Source organism: Myxocyprinus asiaticus, chromosome 13 (genome assembly GCF_019703515.2).
Source record: "Myxocyprinus asiaticus isolate MX2 ecotype Aquarium Trade chromosome 13, UBuf_Myxa_2, whole genome shotgun sequence".
Classification (NCBI taxonomy): Eukaryota; Metazoa; Chordata; class Actinopteri; order Cypriniformes; family Catostomidae; genus Myxocyprinus; species Myxocyprinus asiaticus.
Window position 1 is genome coordinate 4,663,853 of NC_059356.1, and position 23,599 is coordinate 4,687,451.

Sequence of the window (23,599 nt, forward strand, 5' to 3'; positions counted from 1 at the left end):
TCGTCGATACTGATACTTCTATATAAAAAAAAAAATTAAATTCTTTGGATAAAATATTTTAAAAATTTTTTTGTCATAATTCAAGTTTCTTTTTTTTTTTTTACATTTGTGAGCCTAAACAGAAAATTATTAGACTTCTGTTTTGTTTACCCTTGCAAAAATTAACCATGGTTTCACTAAAGTAACTATAGTTTAATCATGTTATTTAGTTAAGCCATAGTTACCACACAATTAACCATGGTTACTACTACAATATTAGTGTAGTAAAACCATGGTTTCATATGTTATTTTAGCGTGAATTTACTCCAGAAGCTGTTTCTCTGAATTTCTATCATTACATCTACAAGGCACTGATCCCTCTGTACAAGCCTTGTGACGGTGCAAGTGCTTGTCTGCTTGTGTCTTTCAGCATGCATGTTAAGATGAGCAGAAGAAGAAGTAGTTCCTATCCTGCACAATTTGCTAATGTAGCCTAATCATTTTTAGTTCACTTTGAAGCTTATGATTATTGTTCATAATCATGGTAGCCAAATAATAATAATATCCCTAGTTTAAAAAAGTTAGAATCGATATTTGTGTGAGGATTGATATTTTTGATACAACATCAGTATCAGAAGTATTGATACTTTAGGATCGAATCACCCATCCCTAATAAGGAATACAACTAGTAACATGAGCATGAGTACAATGATAATAGTACAGTGATAATATTAATGAATATAAAACTGAGTACATGAATGTGAATATATGAATATGATCGCATAACTCTGATTATAATTGATTTCAAGCATTATATCCATAAGCAAGAATATAAAATATAGAGAATTCTCTGGTCACATATACCAATATGCAACAATGTTTTAACATTTTCCAAAGTATTACACAGTGTTAAGACAGAAATGCACTAAAATAGCAACAAAGTCTAAGCAGGAGGTTGACTAATTGAAATAACTCCCATAGGTTACGTATTCATTGCAATGGGCATTAAATCTCAAACTCTCAGTATCCTCAATATTAATCGTGTCTATCCACATTGCTACAACAATTGTGAAATCGCATTCACATGATTCTCCACATGAAAAGCACTTGCAAAGAATGTCTTGCATTACTTTTAGTACTGACACTGTCCATATAATGTTACTTCCCTCAAATTGTTCAGTAAGACAGAAGTGCAACACTGCACCGGGGAGACGTTGATGCCTCACTCCAGCGAGTCATGCAGCTTTTCACAGGTCCCATCTGGGTTTGTTTTGTACAAAAAAAAAAAAAAAAAAAGGTTAAGAGGTCCTTTCCTTTAATCATTGACATGGAATCACTGTTGTTTGAGGTGTGTGCGTCAGTGTAAGATCCCGGACACGGTGCAACCCGCCCTATAATGTGTAACCTGCCCACCTTTTCAGCCGTCAGGGTTCCAAAAGTTTATTTCCCATTCATTTTTTTTATTTTTATTTTTGCATAGGCTTTTCATAAAATCCTCCTTTAAAGAGTTGTAAGCCATTAACCAAACCAACTAGCTCTAAGGTGAATCACAACATTACATGCTTTATTTTGAGGCAAAAAAAAATATTTAAATCAGACAAAAAGACAAAGGTACAAGACTGTGTACTTACAGTCTTACATGAGGGCAAGGACGACAATCCCATTAAGCAATGCAAATAATGTAATAGAATAAAAAAAAGATGGGAATAAATAAAACCATTGAGTTTTTTGGTTGTTGATTTGGACTGTGGAATAAGCAGAAACATTATATTTTACTTTATTGCAAAATATTCTATATGTAAAAATATATTGTCAGAGCAGAGATTAGAACTCTGATCTCTGGCACCAGAGAGTCACATACTACAACTAGACCACCTAGAAAGTTAATTGTTGATTCTACTGCAGCATATCTTCAGGGCTCTTAGTTTATTGACTGGTGGTCACAAAAAGGTTATCCATAAATTGTCCAAAAATAATGAGGACTGAGAACAGACAAAACTTTAAGTCAAAGCCAAAAAAAAACAAAAAACAATTATACAGGGCCAATAATTTAAACAACAGTCCAAAGGAAAAAAATCACAAGCAATTCATTGAGGGCCTTTGGTGGCCTGGGGGTGAATAAAACCTCATAGTGCTGACATGCAGTGCATTCATAAAGTATTCAGACCCCTTCATTTTTTCACATTTTCTTATGTTGCAAATGATGCAAAAAAAAAAAAAAAAAAAAATAAAAATATCACATCAATCTACACTCCATACCCCGTAATGGCAAAGCAAAAACCAGATTTTTGATAACTTTGTACATTTATTAAAAGGAAAAAACTGATATCACACTGACATAAGTACTCAGACCCTTAACTCAGTACTTGCTTGAAGCACCTTTGGAAGCAATTACAGCCTCAAGTCTTTTTGGGTATAATGCGACAAGCTTTGCACACCTGGATTTGGGGATTTTCTGCCACTTCTTCTCTGCAGATTCTCTCAAGCTCTGTCAGGTTGAATGGGGACCGTCAGTTGAAAGCCATTTTCAGGAGTCTCCAGAGATGTTCAATTGGGTTTAAGTCCAGGCTCTCAGAGTTGTTCCTAAGCCACTCTTGTGTTGTCTTGGCTGTGTGCTTGGGGTCATTGTCCTGTTGGAAGGGGAACCTTCGGCCCAGTCTGAGGTCCTGAGCATCTGGACCAGGTTTTCAATAATGATATCTCTGTATTTTACTGCGTTCAGCTTTCCTTCAACCCTGACCAGTCCCCCACTCCTGCTGCTGAAAAACACCCCCACAGCATGATGCTACCACCACCATGCTTCCTGTTGGAATGGTATTGCGCATGTGATGAGCGGTGCCTGGTTTCCTCCAGACATGATGGTTGGAATTGAGGCCAAACTTCAATCTTTGTTTCATCAGACCAGAGAATATTGTTTCTCACAGTCTGAGAATCCTTTAGGTGCTTTTTTTTTTTGCAAATTCCAAGCGAGCTTTCATGTGTCTTGCACTGAGGAGTGTCTTCCATCTAGCCTCTCTGCCGTAAAGTCCAGATCAGTGGAGTGTTGCAGTGATGGTTGTCCTTCTGCAAGTTTCTCCCATCTCTACACATGATCTCTGGAGCTCAACCAGAGTGACTGGGTGGCCAGCTCTAGGAAGCTGTGCAGCCAGCTCTAGGAAGAGTCCTTGTTCCAAATGTCTTCCATTTAAAGCCTGGTTTATACTTTGGAAGAAGCCAAACTCTTTTTCTCTTGGGCGAAAGAAGATGGCGTTTATACTTAAGCGTGGCGCTGTTTTCAAATAAGTTCATTTAGGGTGATGTCATGGTGTTTAACGTACTGTTACAGCCACAAGTAAAGCCAATAATGCAGGTTTTTCTCTCCATGGACCGCCACTTTTAGAGCTATTTCACTTCTTTGCTTTATTAAACTTGTCACGGCATCTTGCACTTTTAAAAACTCCAATCTCTCTCTACTCATTTGTCTTGGCCATGCTGTTTTTGTAGAAATTGTGATGCAAATCATGTATAAAAATAAAACTTCCTCACAATCTCTGAGAGACGGGCTTCAAAGTTATCCATTTCAACGACAGTAACACGATTGTAAATAAAAAGTCACTTCCAAACCCACGAATAGTTTTAACCAATTATCAACGCTCTTTGACCAGCTGAGTTCTCCTAGGTCAACAATTTCAGAGATGTGCACGAACAGGAAAAATATCACCAAACAAATACGTTGGCAGAACATAAACTGCATTTCGTCATAATTTGTGGGCGAATAAAGTGAAGCCTGTTCGCCCAGAATTATAAATTATGAATTATGAATTATGAATTATGAATTATGGAGGCCACTGTGCTCTTGGGAACCTTCAATGCAGGTAAAACATTTTGTAGCCTTTTTTTGTAGCCCCAGATCTGTGCCTTGACACAGATCTGAGCTCTGCAGGCAGTTCCTTTGACCTCATGGCTTGGTTTTTGCTCTGATATGCATTTTCAACTGTGAGACCTTATATAGACAGGTGTGTACGTTTCCAAACCATGTCCAATCAATTTATTTTGGCACAGTTTGACTCCAATAAAAGTGTTGAAACATCTCAAAGATGATCCAGAGAAATGGGATGCACCTGGCCTAGCAAAGGGTCTGAATACTTATGTCAATGTGATATTTCAGTTTTTTCTTTCTTTTTTTTTTTTTCTTTTTTGCAAAGTTATCAAAAATGTGGTTTTTGCTTTGTCATTATGGGGTATGAAGTGGAGATTGATGTGAAAAAATAATTTAAAGCATTTTAGAATAAGGCTTCAACATAACAAAATGTGAAAAAATGAAGGGGTCTGAATACTTTATGAATGCACTGTATACGAGTAGTTTAAGGGTGAAGAGACACATTGTCATTCACAGTGTGTCATGGGAGTGGGCGGTCGCTCTGAGGCACATTTCTTTGGGGCTTTGTTGGCTGCGGTTCTCTGATTGGTGAAGCTTTTGCTTCTGGACCACGGGAATGTAGTTGGCTACCAAGATTAAATTTAAAAAACACTGACTGATGGCTTCAATGGAAGCATGTACCATCATTGAACAACCTCGGAGCTCACAGTAGGTCTATCTTTAAAGGTTTATAAGTTATAGTTAAAAAACAAATTTAGGGCCGGCCCTAGCATTTTAACTATGCAAGCTTAAACTTTGCAAATAAAAAAGTACATTTATTCAAAAGTACTGTATAACGCTTTAAAATGCAAAAATATCAACTGTAGTTGAGAAGTATATAAAGCTGATGTAATTTCTGCTCCACTAGTGCCACGTCATGGAATTGCAAAAATAAACGTTGTTTTCAAAACATCTTTCTGAATTTGCCCTCCCATCTGCCGTTGGCCAAACAAAGAAATAGTCCCGCCTTAACTCACGTCATAGGTTGAGTCAATGTTATTGTGTTTGTCGAACTAGCAATGGAGGCTTAGGCTGTATCAAAGCAAGACACTGAATCCATGGCGGAAGAAAGCAGTTCCACTCACAGAGCGTTTAAGGGACGAAAACCTGAAAATATCTTGAGATAAAACCCTGAACAATGCCTTAAGGTGTGGCAACTGTGGAATAAGCAGAATAATTGAATTCAGCCCATTGAATTATCAAAATTAATGTGCGCCATGGCCGCATTACCTTGGGGTGTGCATTATTTTTCAATAATACAACGGTCCTTGTCAATTATTCCTTACACATTCAGTGTATGTATGTATTATTGTGATGGAACTTAAATATATTGCTGGCAGCGGGACGAAATGCACCTGATTTGTCATGTAATGGTGCCTCTTCACTCCTGTTTTAAATGCAGAGCGTTGTTCTAAAGAGAGACTGTTCTCTTCCCCATGTGCGCAAGGTCCTCGCTTTCTGCCGACCCGTGAGATGCACAGCCGCTGAAGAAAGCCGCCACCCACACACACCCCATACCGAAACCAAACCCTTCTCTGCACTACCCAAGGTTTTGTGAGCCCCCCCAATCACTGAGTGGACATAGTGTTTACTTTCAGTTATATTACACTCTCCTTTACACATTTTGTGTTCATCATTATTTACAATAGAAAACTCTCCAATGGCTTACAGCCACTGTCTGTCTTCACTTAAATGGGATGAATATGGGGAGAAGAAAGAAATAGGCAAAAGGTTGATTTAAACCCCGGTCGCCCATACTGATAGCCATCTGTCGTACTACTGTCGCCACACCACTTCTTAGGAAATCAAGAGTCAAATTCACATACTTATATCGTTATGCCTTTTTTTCTTTAATGATTATATAATATGTTTTTCATAGTTTGCTAGGTTCTGTCAAACCACTGGTATGCTTACACTTACATTTGGGCTGTGCGCCCAGTGCTAATAATTATTTGTCCGTACCAATCCTGTGGTAGGGGGCCCTCTGGTGGCTCAGGGACCCTAATCTGCTGTTTATAGCTAGAAATGGCCCTGATTAGATAATAAATACTCTTTTATTTTAGAACTTTCACCACATACCCAAACTCAACATGAGTAATTTGTAGAATTCTCATATTTCTCCCAAGTAAAATCAGATAACTTCATAAGAGACATTACTCATAATTGTTACCCTTGCAATCCGTTTCTTTAGTAATGAAGAAACGATTTTAAAAATCTCTAAATCTGGTTGCTGTATAATTGTTTTTCTGTTTTAACAAATTAGTACAGATTACAGAAACCATGTTATTTGTTTCAGATTAAATTATATTAATCTTGTTTATACTGTAATATGTATTTGGCTTTTGGGTAAATTTTCATATTCACAAAGCCAAAGTAATACATTTCAAACCTAATTTTAGATTATTTTCCGTCTCTGGTCCATGCTTCCAATAGGTGGCGATAATGCGCTTTTAGTTTGTAATTCGCCATTAGAGAATAAGTACAAGCAGCAAGTAGCTTTTTGCTCTCGACAAATGAGAATAAATGTGTGTCTTTCATCTGTTTTATTTCTTCAGTGATTTCATAAGTTTTATTTCCAGTGTTTATTTTCGGCGGGAGAATTGCGAGTTGTCTGTAACGCAGCAAAACGCCTGGAAACAACTGAAAAATGTGTGACACTGTTGTAAAGATGTTTATTAAAGAGGAGAGTGAAGATATGGCTTATCCAGAAGCATGCAGAATTAAAACCGAACACACTGACGAACAAACAGGTTGGTGTTCATTCTTCATTCTTTACATTCAGACAGTTGAACAGATTTGATGACTGTAGTTATTAAACCAGAGACAAACCTTGTCTTGTTTGTTTACCTATAAGGTAAACATACTTACGTTGTGGCGACGTCGCTGCCACGTTCCATTTTTATCATTGCAATCGGTACGTGTTCTCTACGTTGGGTCCACGTAGAAATGTAAGATGTGAGAAGTCTCAACTTTCATCGACCGCGAGACGACGTTCCAGCCACATTTGTTTATTACTGATGCCATCGATTACCCATTATTTCTTAAATAAATAAAAAATTAAATGAATGAAAATGTACACTGTAAAAACAGTACATGTAACAGACATGAAACATTGATTTGAGTAGAAATTATTTTATTTGAGAAGAGAAAGACTGTGCAGTCTCCTGAAACACCAAGTTCTGATCAATTGTTTAAGGTTATCAGAATCAGAATGAGCTTTATTGCCAAGTATGCTTACACATACAAGGAATTTGTCTTGGTGACAGAAGCTTCCAGTACACAACAATACAAAAACAGCAACAAGACATAATAATAGAAAATTGAATATTTAAAAAAAAACAAATAATTATAATAAATAAAAATTGAATAGAAAATAGAGTATATATAGAATACACAATAAGACTAGTGTGTGTGTGTGTGTGTGTGTGTGTATATATATATATATATATATATACACACACACACACACACACACACACACACACATACACATGTATGCAGGGTTGGGAGGTTTACTTTTGAAATGTATTCCACTACAGATTACAGAATACATGCTGTAAAATGTCATTTGTAACATATTCCATTAGATTACTCAAGGTCAGTAAAGTATTGTAAATACTTTGGATTACTTCTTCAACACTGGTAGATTTTTTCACTTGTTTTGACTATAAAATCTCTGCCAGTACAGTAAGACAAAATACACATGTTAAAAATACATTCTCTGAAAAACCTAAATATCTTATGCAGTGTTGTTTCTAAAACAAGATTAATCAAACTGAACTTGTTTTAAGGATTTTTAGATATTTTTACAGAAAAACAATACAAAAATTATTATCAATAATATGATTTTTTGCCCTAATATCAAAGGTCTTACTGTAAAAAAAGAAATTATGATCTAATGTGAATTTTATTGATAAAAAATATGATTGTGTCTGGTAACATGCATGTAAAATGGCTAGAAATAGCATTTTATCTTAGCATAAAGCTGACAATTTACACAAGGTTTATTTCTATTTCTTCTGCTCCAAACTTACTTCAAACTTACTTCTCTGTCTGCTCGTATGAATGTAACACATCATTAGAAAGTGTTTCAGCGCTGTTCAAATGCACTTTGGATCGCATCATTTATATGTATAAATGTTTTCCATCTGAAAGAACTAAATATTAAATGAAACAAATGACAATAAAATGCAAAGTAATCTCTTCAGTTATCAAAATACATTTTGAATGTAACTGTATTCTAATGACCAATTATGTCAGTTGTAACTGTAGTGGAATACAGTTTCTTATATTTTGTATTTTAAATACGTAATCCCGTTACATGTATTCCGTTACTCCCCAACCCTGCATATAATATATATATATATATATATATATATATATATATATATATATATATACATACATACATACATACACATGCGTAGTGCAAATCTAAATACATTTCTGTTATGTACAGTGCTAAGGAATGTAATGGCAGAAGAGGTTGGATGTGTTGGATAAGTATAAAAAGACTAAACTGTGCACATAATTATTGCTCAATGGGGCAATTTAACTGTTCATGAGATGGATAGCCTGAGGGAAATAACTGTTCCTGTGCCTGACAGTTCTGGTGCTCAGAGCTCTGAAGCGTCGGCCAGAAGGCAACAGTTCAAAAAGGTAGTGGGCAGGGTGAGTGGGGTCCAGAGTGATATTTCTAGCCTTTTTCCTCATTCTAGAAGTGTATAGTTCTTGAAGGAAGGGCAGGGGGCAACCAATAATCCTCTCAGCAGTTCGAACTTTCCTTTGTAGTCTTCTGATATCTGAATTTGTAGCTGAACCAAACTAGACATATATTGAAGTGCAGAGGACAGACTCAATGACTGCTGAGTAGAACTGTATCAGCAGCACCTGTGGCAGGTTGAACTTCCTCAACTGGCGAAAGAAGTACAACCTCTGCTGGCCTTTTTCACAATGGAGTCAATGTGGGTCTCCCACTTCAGGTCCTGTGAGATGGTTGTGCCCAGGAACCTGAATGACTCAACTGCTGCCACAGTGCTGTTTAGAATGGTGAGGGGGGGTCAGTGTTGGGGTGTTCCTCCTAAAGTTCACAGTCATCTCCACCGTTTTGAGCGTGTTCAGCTCAAGGTTGTTTTGACTGCACCCGACAGCCAGCTATTTAACCTACCTTCTGTATGCAAACTCATCGTCATCTCGGATGAGGCAGATGACAGTGGTGTCGTCTGCAAACTTCAGGAGCTTGACAGAGGGGTCCTTGGTGATGCAGTCATTGGTGTAGAGGGAGACGAGTAGTGGGGAGAGCACACATCCCTGCGGGGCACCAGTGCTGATTGTACAGGTGCTGGAAGTGAATTTCCCCTGTCTCACAAGCTGCTGCCTGTCCGTCAGAAAGCTGGTAATCCACTGACAGATAGACATGGGAACAGAGAGCTGGTGTAGTTTAGTCTGGAGTATAGCTGGATGATGGTGTTGAAAGCCGAACTGAAGTCCACAAAAAGGATCCTTGCATATGTCCCTGGTCTGTCCAGATGTTGCAGGATATGATGCAATCCTATGTTGACTGCATCCTCCACAGACCTGTTTGCTCTAAGCATATTGAAGGGGATCTAGAAAGGGTCCAGTGATGTCCTTCAGGTGGGCCAACACCAGTCTCTCAAATGATTTCATGACCACAGACATCAGGGCGACAGGTCTGCAGTCATTAAGTCCTGTGATTTTTGGTTTCTTTGGGACAGGAATGATGATTGAGCATTTGAAGCAGCATGGGACTTCACACTGCTCCAGTGATCTATTGAAGATCTGTGTGAAGATTGGGGCCAGCTGGTTAGCACAGAATCTAAACACGTAGGTGAAAAGCCATCTGGGCCTGAAGCTTTCCTAGTCTTTTGTTTCCAAAAGACATGGCACAGATCTGTGCACTTCTTCACAGAACTTAAGTGCAGGTTGAGTATCAGGAGGGGGGTTGCAGGAGGTATTGGTCTTGTGTGAAGTGAAGGTCAGAGCGGGTGTGAGGTGTGAGATTGGGCCTTTCAGATCTACAGTAGAACACATTCAGGTCGTCAGCCAGTTGTTGGTCCACCACAGGGTTGGGGGTAGGAGTCCTGTAATTCGTAAGTTGTTTCATACCACTCCACACTGATGCAGGGTTGTTAGCTGAAAACTTTTTTTCAGCTTCTCGGAGTATCTTATTTTAGCCACTCTGATTTCCTTATTCAGTGTGTTCCTGGCCTGATTGTACAAGACTTTATCCCCACCTCTGTAAGCATCCTCTTTGGCCTGACAAAGCTGCCTGAGTTCTGCTGTAAACCATGGTTTGTCATTGTTGAATGTTAAATAAGTCCTAGTAGGAATGCATATATCCACAGAAACTGATATATGATGTAACAGTATCTGTGAGCTCATCCAGGTCAGTGGCTGCAGCCTCAAAAACACTCCAATTTGTGCAATCATACCAGGTTTGTAGTTCCCGCTCTGCTTCATTGGTCCATCTCTTTACAGTCCTTACTACAGGCTTGGCTGATTTTAATTTCTGTCTGTAGGTTGGAAGAAGTTGAACCAGACAGTGATCAGAGAGTCCCAAAGCTGCTCTAAGGACAGAGCGATATGCATCCTTTATTGTTGTGTAGCAGTGATCCACTATGTTCCTGTCTTTGGTTGGGCATGTAATGTGCTGTTTGTATTTGGGCAGTTCACGTGTGAGATTTGCTTTGTTAAAATCCCCAAGAATAATAAATAAATCAGTCCGGATATTGTTGTTCTGTGTCTGTGATTTGATCAGCCAGCTGTTGCAGCGCGGCACTCACCCACGCGTTTGGCGCGATATACACGACCAGAATAAATTAGGAAAACTCCCGCAACGCGTAGAACGGCTTACAGTTAAAAAAGAGCGCTTCCAAATTAGGACAGCACATCATCTTTAACGTTGTTACATCTGTACACCAATTTTCATTGATGTAAAGCACGTTCCACCGCCTCTCATTTTCCCTATTAAATCTGCGATGCGATCCTCTCTGAACAGTTGAAAGCCCGGCAGAGGTAAAACGCTGTCCAGAATGGTTTCTGTGAAGCATAAGACAGCAGAGTTTGAAGGAGATGTAGTTCATCCGTTTTGTGAGGAAGAGAGCGGAGATTCGCTAGATGAATGCTTGGCAACGCTGTTCGAAAACCGCGCCGACAGAGCTTGACCAGCACACCTGCTCGTCTCCCTCGCCTGCGTCTCTTGAACAGCACAGCTGCGCCTCCGACTAAATTGTCCAGCAAAGCATCTAAATATTCAAAAACCGGGAAAGATGGTATATGCTGCCGAATGTTCAGCAGTTCGTCCCTGGTAAAACTGACTGGAAAAAGTTTACTAAATACAGGACAAACAAACAAAAACAACAAAAGAATAGGAGCGCTCCACACCGAGGCCAAAACTTGAAGATAATGCCTTATTTATCAATGTGCCACAACTCTGTGTCTTTCACTCTGGACATCTCAATTTGGTGTGTTGCAGAAATTTAAAAGGATTATTTCCCTTGCATTGTGTTTATAATACAACCCTAATTCCGAAAAAGTTGGGACAGTTTGAAAATTGCTAATAAAAACAAAAAGGATTGATTTGCAAATTATATTCACCTTTTGCTATATTGAAAGCACCACAACCACTCATAATATTTACCTTGTGAATGTTATTGTTTTTTTGAAAATGTACAGTAATTTCAAACCAGATGATTGCAACACGCTCCAAAAAAAGTTGGGACAGTCGAGTGTTTACCACTGTGAAACATCACCATTTCTTCTAATAACACTTAAGCATTTGGGCACTGAAGACACAAGTTTAAGTTTAGATAGTGGAATTTCCCCCATTCATCCATTATGTAGGTCTTTAGCTGCACAATTGTTCGGTGTCTTCGTTTCTGGATTGTATGCTTAATAATGCACCACACATTCTCAGTTGGAGATGGTCAGGACTGCAGGCAGGCCAATCTAGCACCCGCACTCTCTGCTTACACAGCCATGCACTTGTAATCTGGGCAGTATGTGGTTTGAAGTTGTCCTGCTGGAAAATTCTGGGATGTCCCTGGAAATGATGGTGCTAGAAGGCAATGTATGCTGCTCCAAAGTTTGTACATATCTGTCTGCATTCATGGTGTTCTCACAGATGTGCGAATTTCCCATGCCATGGGCACTAACACAACCCTGGCCCATACAGACACTGGCTTGGCTTTTGGACCTGACACTGATAACAGCTTAGATGGTCATTTTCCTCTTTGTCCCAGAGAACACGACGGCTGTGTTTTTCAAAAACGATTTGAAATGTGGACTCATCAGACCAAAAAACATGGTTCCACTCTTCAACTTTCCATCTAAGATGAAAAGATGACCGAGCCCAGAGAAGTCAGCAGCGATTCTGGACAGTGTTGATGTAGGGCTTCTGCTTTACATTGTAAAGTCTTAACTTTCATCTGTGGATGCAGCGGAAAGTGGTGTTGACTAACAAAGGTTTACTAAAGGGATCCCAACCCCATGTTCATGATATCCATTACAGATCAATGATATTTTTTAAGACCGTGATGTCTGAGGGATCAGAGATCACGCGCATTCAGAAATGTTTTTTCGTCTTGCCTTTTACGCACCAAGATTTGACCAGATTCCTTGAATCTTTTAACTATATTGTGCACTTTAGAGGGTGAAATGCCCCAAATCTTCCCAATTTGTCTTTGGGGAACATTGTTCTCAAAGTGCTGGATTATTTGCTGAAGCATCTGTTGGCAAATTGACAAATCTCGAATGATCCTTGCTCTTGAAGGGCTAGGCTGTTTTTGGAGGCTCCTTATATACTATGACACAATTGCCTCACTTGTTTAACATCTCCTGTTTCACATCACCTTGTTATTTCAACTCGTCAAAGTGCTATTAGTCTTAAATTGCCCACCTCAACATTGGCTTTTTTTTTTTGGAGCATGTTGAAATCATCTGTTTTGAAATTACTGTACATTTTCTAAAAAACAATACAATTCACAAGGTAAAACATTATATAATGTTTAGTTTTAGTGCTTTCAATATATCAAAGGGTGAATATAATTTATAAAGCATTTTTCATACTGTCCCAACTTTTTCGGAATTGGGGTTGTGCATTGACAGTTTTGAATGTTTGCTTTAATTGTGATGGCTGTCCCATTCAGCTGTTAGATGGCTAGAAGATAGCTTTCATATCATGTCTGCATTCTGAAAAAGAAAGTAAGAAAAGCATTACCTTTCAAATGTTGTGGAATGACTGTCCGCATGTATAACTAATCTGTAGTCCACTGGCATGTTTGGATAAAAAAATAAAGTATTTGTAAATAACTGGTCAGCAGCCATTTTTCATACATTGTGAATTGTGTGTATACATTTCTACACTATTACTTACGCATGCCACAATATCCAGCATTTTTTTTTTTAATCCAGCGAAATTGTCTTTTGTTTTCTATTCTTGAACATAAGACATTAATATTTTATAATTAGCTTTAAAATTAGTTTTTAAGAAAATACGTAATTCTTTAACCAGCTTACCTCAACTTGAGAATGTTGGGCTGTTGAGTTAAAAAAAACAAAAAAAACAACAAACACTAACACTGATTAATTTCTTTTATTCCAGCACTAGCAAAGATTTTACCATGACCTCCTGAGACCCAGCAAATTTACAATTTTGGCTTAAACATTTTTTTAACATCATTGTATGGTGGATAATGTATGAGACCTGCTCCATCATTGTGTCACTTTGACCATGAAACACATTTTGAGTTATAAACAGTTAGTATTATGGAAAGTCCTGGCTTTCTAATGATTTAGGCTAATTATAATGTTTCTGTTCCACCTTTTCACACATTATTTGATGGAAGATTTGTTTAAACATACATAAAACTTGTATGCAACAACAACTTGTTTTTATCTTAATTGCGTTTCCACATAAGCGGCTCATTGCGACATCCCACTGAAAATGTCAAGACAAATCATTAAAAATTTACACAGAAAAGGCTGAATATCCACTTTAAGATACACCAATATTAATAACGGACGTGTAACGTATCACAAATTCACAAAACAATGTCAAAATTGAATTGCTGGGTATTCGTTTATTTGAACAATAAAACAATTCAAACATTACATTACATTTTACACATTTAACTCCCAAATTATTGTTTCAATATTTGCTAATTTTATTTCACTGATGCAGAAATAAAAAGCATTACTCGCATATCCTCAATGAATCACAGCAGATCTGCTTCAGATGGCCCAACTGTCAGTTGAAATTTAAATTTAAAATTCGCGCTTCAGGACAGTGATGTGTACAGTGGTAGTCAATATAACGAAGCACGACTTTAATCAGTGACTCGGAACGATGGTAAAACAACAACATTGTGATAGCGTGGTGACAATCTTCATCACACAATGTAAAATTGCCAACCTTTTGGCCACGTCATTGCAACGTCGATAGAAGGTTGGCAACGTTGTGCCTCTTTGCTTGAAATCATGGAAAAATCAAAATAAATTATCCAAGACGTCAGGAAAAACAATAGTGGACCTTCACAAGTCTGGTTCATCCTTGGGAGCAATTTCCAAATGCCTGAAGGTACCACATTCATCCGTACAAACAATAGTACGCAAGTATAAACACCATGGGAACACTCAGCCATCATAGCACTCAGGAAGGAGACGCATTCTGTCTCCTAGAGATGAACGTAGTTTGGTGTGAAAAGTGCAAATCAATCCCAGAACCACAGCAAAGGACCTTGTGAAGATGCTGGAGGAAACGGGTAGACAAGTATCTATATCCACAGTAAAACGAGTCCTATATTTACATAACCTAAAAGGTTGCTCAGCAGTGCTCCAAAACCGCCATAAAAAAGCCAGACTACAGTTTGCAAGTGCACATTGGAACAAAGATCTTACTTTTTGGAGAAATGTTCTCTGGTCTAATGAAACAAAAATTGAACTGTTTGGCTATAATGATCATTGTTATGTTTGGAGGAAAAAGGGTGAGTCTTGCAAGTCGAAGAACACCATCCCAACCGTGAAGCATGGGGGTGGCAGTGATTTACTACTGGTGCACATCACAAAATAGATGGCATCGTGAGGAAGGAAAATTATGTGGATATATTGAAGCAACATCTCAAGACATCAACCAGGAAGTTAAAGCTCAGTCACAAATGGGTCTTCCAATTGAACAATGACCCCTAGCATACCTCAAGTTGTGGCAAAATGGCTTAAGGACAACAAAGTCAAGGTATTGGAGTGGCCATCACAAAGCCCTGACCTCAGTCCGATAGAGAATTTGTGGGCAGAACTGAAAAAGTGTGTGCGAGCAAGGAGGCTTACAAACCTGACTCAGTTACATCAGTCAGGGTTCGTATGGTCATAGAAATTGTGTTTTCCAGGCCTGGAAATGTCATGGAAAAACAAGTTAACACTGAATGTTTTGGAAAAGTCATGGAATTTTCTAACAAATATTTTCAGCAGTACAAGTGTGCTAATAATTCTTCAAGTTTGACGCGATCGCGGAGCAACGTGAATAAGCGCTATTCAGAGCCCGCGCGGAGCAGCAGTATGCAAAATGCATTGCTGCATAAACTGAGTAGTTTGTGAATAGGCGTAGTGCCATGCGGTGTTGCATTTGGCACCTCATTAAGGCTTGAAATGTTCGCTCACGATTGCTCAAGTTCATATGGATAGTGTGCAAGGAATTAGTAAATTTCATATTTACATTATTGTTTGAATATATTAAGGCTTTAAATGTATGTAATAACTTGCCATGTTAATTAAGCTTATGGTGATGTTTGCTTGAGTCTGAGCAGTGTTATTATTCACTTCTTGATGAGCAATCATTAAAAGTCTCAGTATCACATATGTTCTCCTGTTTTTAATAGAAAACATGAGAGAAGACCTGTGCTGGTTGTCACTGTCCCTTGATCTTTCTGTCAAGAGTCGCAGCAGTGTACCGGAGCAAAAACAGGGGGCTTTCAGGCTGGCAGTTTAGTCCGAAACAGAGCACGGTTCACATGAAAATTTGGTAATGTGAAAACTGTTTTGCAGACTGCATTACAGAACACGAGACTACCTGTAGGAGGTGGTCTGAGTTCAGTTGCACTGGAACTGTGGCGCGGTTTGCATGAGTGAGAAAGCAAACTGTACTCGGGTCCGCACTTGTTCAGGAAGTAAAATGACTTGCACATATGTTTTTGTCGATTTAAGCATGATGACAACATCAGTTGCACAAAAACAAACACACACATGCATAATGAATGGCAGGAAAATGTTGCAGGATACAGAAAAGGTATGGGATGAAATTAGACTCAAAATTATTAACAAATGTGCACCTACTTATCCATCAATTTAATAAATGTTGCAAATGTATCTTACAATCCACAGACAAATGCCTTTTAACTTGTATATGTGAAATTCAAAATTAAATGAATGTGCTGGGATTTGTACAAATAGAGATATATTTGTGAACACAGATGTTCCCTTATATATATATATATATTACAATTTGTGTACATGCAACCAAAGGAAGATGTTCCAAATCAAACACGAAATGGTCTTGTGAAGTATTGAATGTGCATTTGTGGATCAAGTAACACACGTGCATTCACTGATGTCTATTTGTGTTGATTCTGTTTGATTCATTTGAATTTTGAGACTTTTGTTTAGCTGTTTTTACCATGGCCGACTCACACACAAACAACTACCAATGGATAAGTCCTAAATTTATTCATAAATGAGTGGATATCTACCCATTCATTTGAAAAAACTTAATGTGTATTTCAACCCTCAAAAAATGCATTTAAACTTGCATCTGTGAAATGTATCATTAAATAAATGTTTTGGAATTTGTACAAATAGAGAGAGATTTGTGAATACAAGTGTTCCTTTTTATACAAATACATCACAATTTGTGTGTGCAACCAAAGGGAAATCTTCCAAATTAAACACACATTGTTCTTGTGAAGCATTGAATGTGCATTTGTGGAACAAGAGATACACACACATTCATTGACATTTGTTTGTATCGATTTCCTTTGATTCATTTGAATTTTGAGACTTCCTTTCTGCTGGTTTTGCCTTGCATGATCCACATGTAACTTTATGTGAGCAAAGCAGCTACCACTAGATGGTGGTCTCATTTTACAGAAATGGCATCAGGCAGCGTGGTTTATTCACAAGGTCAATGAGCAAGTGCTCCACACTTCAAGAAAACAAAGGCTGACATCAGCAGAAAGGATCAAATGTTTGTCTCAATTTCTCTCATATATATATATAACCAAGGAGAATGTCATATTTTAACCGAAAAAGCCCATTTTAGAGTGCAAGTCCTGGTGACAATGCGTTTGTGTTACATGTCAGTAGCTTCTAGTTAATAGGGTTCCAACACCTGACTGACTGTATCTTTGTTGCTGGCTCCAGTCAGCGTTAAAGTCTGCTGTTTTAATCATAACAAAGTGTATAGACCAGACCTGGGCAACTTACGGCCCGTGGACCGGATCCAGCCCTCCACATGATTTAAAGTGGCCCATGGCTCATTTATCCTAAAAGCATTTTGTTCATTGGAGTTATCTTGCATTGGGACCTAATGCACCTCCACAGCATTAAAGTCTGCTGTTTTAATCTTAATTAAGTTAATGTCAGTGTTACTGGACACTTTTATTTCCTTCTTTTCTTTTTTCTTTTTTCAAACATTCTTGTCCTCTGAGTCATTTATGTTTATGAAGGCTACACAATGGAGTTCTCAGGGTTTGACATGTTATATTATTTAACAGTCATACTGATGTGTCAGTGAGCGTTATTTAAATAAATGTTTATTTTGTAGTAAACCATATAGCTTGTCAGTTGTCATTCATTTTAGTTAAGATATGCTCTGGTAAATTTTGACATGGATTTTTCTTATTTGACGTGTACATAGACGTTTTGGGAAATGTATGGTCATGAAAATTCGCCTCAAAAGTCATGGAAAATTAATGGTAAAAATGTGTATGAACCCTGACCAGTTCTATCTGGAGGAATGGGCCAAAATTCCAGCAACTTATTGTGAGGAGCTTGTGTAAGGATACCCAAAACGTTTGACCGAAGTTAAACAATTTAAAGGCAATGCTACCAAATACTAACAATGTGTATGTAAACTTATGACCCACTGGGAATTTGATGAAATAAAAGCTGAAGTAAATCATTCTCTCTACTATTATTCTGACATTTTACATTCTTAAAATAAAGTAGAGATCCTAACTGACATAAGACAGAATTATTTCTATGATTAAATGCCAGGAATTGTGGAAAACTGAGTCTAAATTTAAGGTGTATGTAAACATCTGACTTTAACTGTAAATTCGCAGTTCAAATAGGAGTAGAGCCCTATGAAATCTGTCTTATTTTTTCTGAATTCCATGTTTTAAAGTTGAGGGTAATTATATTTTATCATCATAAAAAAACTGTCTAATAAAATAAATTCATAGAACTTGAATCACTGAAAACAGGACAGTTACTTTTATAACATACCATTGCATTATTTTAATTAAATGAAGTGCTTCCAAAACACAACATGCTACACAGCAGTGAATCGCTGTATTAATGAAAGCATTGATAAACTTTTTAGTACAACAGCACTCTTGATTGTGATGTATTGCTTAAAATTTATGTAATGATTATTTATTATTACTATTTATTTATACTACATTGACTTACATTTTACGATACAGTAGTAATCTATTTATCTCGGAATTTCTTCAACTTTTCTCGTCTACTTAAATTGAGCTTGTATTTTGGCAGAATGAAGCACTTTAAATGCGTATGTTTTTGATGGTAGCTTCTCATTTCAGGTTAAGCCATTCCCTATATGGATTAATGTGCTGATTAAACAGCAAAAGTAAAAATCTAAATATAAAGTCTGCATGTGCTGTGTGCTTTACAGTGCTCTACTTTTTGTCATCTACACAAACAGAACATAGGTGATGTTTAAGATGCAGTGTTATTAGTGTTAAGTTTCTCATATACATTAGAAAAGATCACAAACAAATAAAACCTTCAAGAACAGTTGGCTACATTCAGGCTTAACAGGTGCAGGACAGGCAGTATGACTGAACAGAACATCCCTGAAAAATACGGGTTGAAATCAAAATGTATAACATGCAAGGGACAGCTGTGTACATGTTTATGGTTTTACATAACTTACAGATAGTCTGCATCTTCTCAACCAGTTACAAAGTAACTGGTGATACAATATTATAGCGATATTTAGGTCACGATACGATATTATTGCTATTCTTTGTTTTTGGTATTCTGCGATACAAAACTGCGATATATTGCGATATTTTACTCGCCGTTTCTCATTATTCTTCAAAGGACTTCAGAGAACTGTTATCAAATCACCAAATGCATTATTAAATTAATATAAAAGTGCCTGAAATAATTTGTATGTAACCATTTATTTATGAACATAAGCAATACTAACCCTAAAATAAGTCTTTACATTTGACTGACCTTTAAATTAAAAAACAGCCTTCTGAGATGTGAACATATACTATTAAGTCCTGCAGTCCTTGCAACTTAAAGGGATAGTTTAAACAAAAAGCAGCCTTCTGAGAGGTGAAAAGTGTTTTTTGAAGTACACTAAACATATTGTATAGTGTGTATATAGTAATAAAAACACCATTCTAACAGAATGTATGTATTTTGGTGCATTCTAAAATAATCTATTAGAGTGGATCCCTCGCGCTAATGAGTCTATGATGGCTTGCGTAAAGCGCCAAATACGAAATGATTATTATGAATTTTTTAATGCAGAAAAAACCCTTTAATGCGCTTTACAGTGCTCTACTTTTTGTCATCTACACAAACAGAACATAGGTGATGTTTAAGATGCAGTGTTATTAGTGTTCAGTTTCTCATATACATTAGAAAAGATCACAAACAAATAAAACCTTCAAAATCCCTGGACTAAACAAAATGCTTCCAAACTCTGGATTTGAAAGAGGAAGGCAGATTTTGAATAGTCTCCGACGTATCCATGCTGTCAACAACTTTTTTAATGGTTCTGTCTCAGTGGTAAATTATACACCCTTGGCCAAAAAAAAAAGCATTCTCTAATATTTCGTTGGACCGCCTTTAGCTTTGATTACAGTGTGCATTCATCGTGGCATTGTTTCGACAACCTTATGCAACATCACAACATTTATTTCTGTCCAGAACTGCATACATTTTTGGCACTATGCATGGCGGGTGCATCGTTTCATGCGCTTCACTTCTTACCATGATGCGCCCATCGCTTTGGAATAGGGTAAATCTGGACTCATCAGACCACATGACCTTTTTCCATTGCTCCACAGTCCAATCTTTAGGCTCCCTAGCAAATTTAAATAGTTTTTTTCTGATTAGCCTCACTAACACATGGCTTTCTTGTGGCATTGTGCATGTGGAAATGCTCTTACTTTCACTATTAAACATAGCCGTGAGTTCTACTGTTGATTTTTTTACGATGTGACCAAGCGTTTTAGTCATCTCCGATCACGATCATTCAAGACTTTTTTCCAACCACATTTCTAAATCTAAGCTGACGGTTCACCACTATCCTTCCAGGTTTTAATAATGCGTTGGACAGTTCTTAACTCAATTCCAGTGAATTCAGCAATCTTCTTTTCTTGATGCAGGCCAATAATTTGCCCATTCTGAAACACAGTAATAACTTTTCCACGACCACAGGATACGTCTTCCGACATGGTTGTTTAAGAAATGAGAAGCTACACTGCATCAGTTAGGGTTAAAAGAATTGTTGCCAGCTGAAACGTATTAATCACTGCAATAATGATCCAATCATAGGCTCTTAAGCATCTGCTTATTTAAATCCAAATGATGACTTTTTTTTTGTCCAGGCAGTGTATAATTCTGCTATCTAATGGGCTGTTGTTTAAGTACTTGATCTATTTTGCTATCGATTTAGTTTTTTTTCCCATGACCATAAAATTTATGTGTAAAATTGTAAATAACAGTATCAATATATCGTCCAATCCCTATATCCAGGTGATCATAACTTTAAATTTCAAAAATCTTCCAGTTATGTTGTTGGGCTTTTGTTGTCAGAACCCGGAAGTGTCGCTTTCTTTAGGGCTGTTAACATTAAATATCAAGGTTATGTTTATGCTCTAGGTAGGTTACGGTGTTACACTCTATGCTTAGGTTTAGAGATGGGGTTTTGGTCCACAGTAAATATAATAATATTGTCTACACAATTTGATTGAAAGAGATTCAAAAACAACTGATAAAATACATTTTCTTTTTGATTTAAAACAATGCCAAAATTAGCATTATGGTAGACCTGTCATGTCCTTAGTAATGAGAGAACTTTAAGAATAAATAAAATAATTATTAAAAACCACAGTTAATATGTTTGATCTACTCTACTACAATCTGTAGTATTCCGCTGGAATACTGACTCTTGATGACTCTTGAAAATGGGGACCTTAATATTCATTCACATGTAATCCATTCATATTTTTCAAATAAACCGGTATATTCATTTGAATTACAGCATGTCTTAAATTGTAAATTCATGAATACTTATTTATTTGCCAATAACTCGCCCTAAATTCGCCGCAATGTCATGCTTTGAGGTCTGAGCACACCCTTTTTTATTAGAGTAGCAGTGTCTATGGGATTTAGTGCCTGCAGCAATCAAAAAAAGATTGGCCCTGAATCTAGGCACGATCGGCTGATATTTAAAAAGAAGATCGGCTGATTTAGATCGGCAGTTCATCCCTACTCCTAAATCTACATCCCATGTAGTTGAAAAAATAAAGAATTCTGTTTTGCCTATTAAAGCATTTAAAAATGTACAACCTCAATTCTGAAAAAGTTGGGACAGTATAAAAAATGCCAATAAAAACAAAAAGGAGTGATTTGTAAATTATATTCACCCTTTGATATATTGAAAGCACTACAACTACACACATGAAGTTTCTTTTGATTTTTTTTTTTTTTGTTTTGTTTTGTTTTGTTTTATTTATTTATTTATTTTTTAAATGTTCAGTAATTTGAAATCAGATGATTGCAACATGCTCCAAAAAAGTTGAAACGGGTAATTTAAGACTAATAACAATTTGAAATAAGGCGACGTGAAACAGGAGATGTTAAACAATTGAGGCAATTTTGTCATAGTACTATATACTGTATAAGGAGACTCCAAAATAGCCTAGTCCTTCAAGAGCAAGGATCGTTCAAGACTTGTCAGTTTGCCAACAGATTCTTCAGCAAATAATCCAGCACTTTGAGAACAATGTTCCCCATCATCAACACTGTCCAGAAGCTCTGGCTACTTCTCTGGGCTCGATCTCATCTTAGATTTAAAGTATAACAGTGGAACTGTGTTTTTTCATCTGAAGAGTCCATACTTCAATTGTTTTTTTTTTTGTTGTTTTTTTTAAAACCAGCCATCGTGTTATTCGGGCCAAAGAGGAAAAGGACCATCCAAGTTTTTATTAGCGTCAGGTCCAAAAGCCAGTGTCTGTATGGGTCAGGGGTGTGTCAGTACCCATGGCATGAGTAACTCACACATCTGTGAGAACACCATGAATGCAGACAGATATGTAAATTTTGGAGCAACATCCAGCTCCATCTTTTCCAGGGACATCCCTGCATTTTCCAGAAGGACAGCTTCAAACCACATACTGCCCGGATTACAAGTGCATGGTTGTGTAAGCAGAGAGTGCGGGTGCTAGATTGGCTTGCCTGCAGTCATGACCATCTCCAATTGAGAATGTGTGGTGTTAGTGCGTGCAGCAATCAAAAAAAGATTGGCCCTGAATCTAGGCACAGTCAGCCGATCACAAATTTAAAATGAAGTTCGGCTGATTTAGATCGGCAGTTCTAAACCCCTACTCCTAAATCTACCTCCCATGTAGTTGAAAATAAAATAATTCTGTTTTGCTTATTAAAGCATTTACAAATTTACAACCCCAATTCCGAAAATGTTGGGACAGTATGAAAAATGCTAATAAAAGCAAAAAGGAGTGATTTGTAAATTATTAAGCACACCATCTGGCAACGAAGACCCAGTACAATTGTGCAGCTGAAGACCTACATAATGAATGAATGGGGGAAAATCCACTTTCTAAACTTAAACTTGTGTCTTCAGTGCCCAAATGCTTGATAAGTGTTATTAGAAGAAATGGTGTTGTTTCACATTGGTAAACACTCGACTGTGTATTGCAGTCATCTGATTTTAAATTATTGTACATAAAAAAAATAATAAAAATAAAAATGAAATTCACAGGGTATAACATCATATAATGTTTAGTTGTAGAGCTTTCAATACATCAAAGGGTGATTATAATTTACAGATCACTCATTTTTGTTTTTATTAGCATTTTTCATACTGTCCCAACTTTTTCGGAATTGGGATTGTAGAAACCAAGCCTGAGGCATTGGCTGGATTTGAAAATAATTCATATATTTTGCATTCAGTAGTTAAAGATTCAAAGTGTTAGATGTTTGTACGGGTATAATTTCTGTTTTGAATGTATCTGAAAAAGTTTGAAGAAGGGAGAGCATACTTCCCTCTCAATTCGGAGAAAGTGACAAAAGCATTATTAACATATAAGTCTCTGATGATGAGGTTTCCCTTTCTCCCCCACTCTGTGAAGACCTTATCTGAAGATGAGGGATTGAATGAATGGTTATGACAGATAGTATTTAGTAAATGAAATGCTTTTCTAA

At 37.2% G+C, this 23,599-nt stretch overlaps 1 protein-coding gene across 1 annotated transcript in view; it reads left to right on the forward strand.

The window, feature by feature from the left end:
* Positions 1-6,352: 6,352 nt before the first annotated feature.
* Positions 6,353-23,599, forward strand: part of LOC127450349 (gastrula zinc finger protein XlCGF57.1-like) — a 29,329-nt gene continuing 12,082 nt past the window's right edge. Inside the window, exon 1 of the mRNA XM_051714402.1 lies at positions 6,353-6,627. Within this exon, the coding sequence (XP_051570362.1) occupies positions 6,525-6,627 (103 nt within the window). The 5' untranslated portion in view covers positions 6,353-6,524. The remainder of the gene's footprint in view (positions 6,628-23,599) is intronic.